This window comes from Penaeus monodon, chromosome 29 (assembly GCF_015228065.2).
Source record: "Penaeus monodon isolate SGIC_2016 chromosome 29, NSTDA_Pmon_1, whole genome shotgun sequence".
NCBI lineage: Eukaryota > Metazoa > Arthropoda > Malacostraca > Decapoda > Penaeidae > Penaeus > Penaeus monodon.
This window is the reverse complement of record NC_051414.1, coordinates 7713614-7713951: the sequence shown is the minus strand read 5'-3', so window position 1 is coordinate 7713951 and position 338 is coordinate 7713614. Positions and strand designations below refer to the sequence as shown.

Below are 338 nucleotides of genomic sequence, written 5' to 3'. Positions count from 1 at the left end.
TTATCCTCTCACTCTTGCCTCTTGTCTCCGCCCGCAGGAGAGTGCGCGGTGGGCGGTTTCGGGCTTCCGTCCGTAGGCGTGGCCGCGTCCTCCCCCAGCCACGCCCATCTGGACTATAATGACAACATTACGCCCACGCCCATGACCGGCCACCTCCCCGAGGGCGGCCTGCAGCACTACACGCACCACGGAGGCCTGACGGCGGGTTCGTACCCCGGCGGCGGCGCCCTCTTCCAGCACTACCACGGCGGAGGCGGTCCGCTGCGGGCGGGCCAGGGCGGCCATGGCGCGGGCGGCATGATGTACAGCGGCGTCCACCCACCCTCCCTCATGGCCGC

General features: G+C 70.4%; 1 protein-coding gene across 1 annotated transcript in view; it reads left to right on the top strand.

The window, feature by feature from the left end:
- LOC119591713 (putative transcription factor SOX-15) overlaps positions 1-338 on the top strand; it is a gene marked incomplete at its 3' end in the record, with an annotated part of 44985 nt that overhangs the window by 10590 nt on the left and 34057 nt on the right. Inside the window, exon 2 of the mRNA XM_037940461.1 lies at positions 38-336. Within this exon, the coding sequence (XP_037796389.1) occupies positions 38-336 (299 nt within the window). The remainder of the gene's footprint in view (positions 1-37; positions 337-338) is intronic.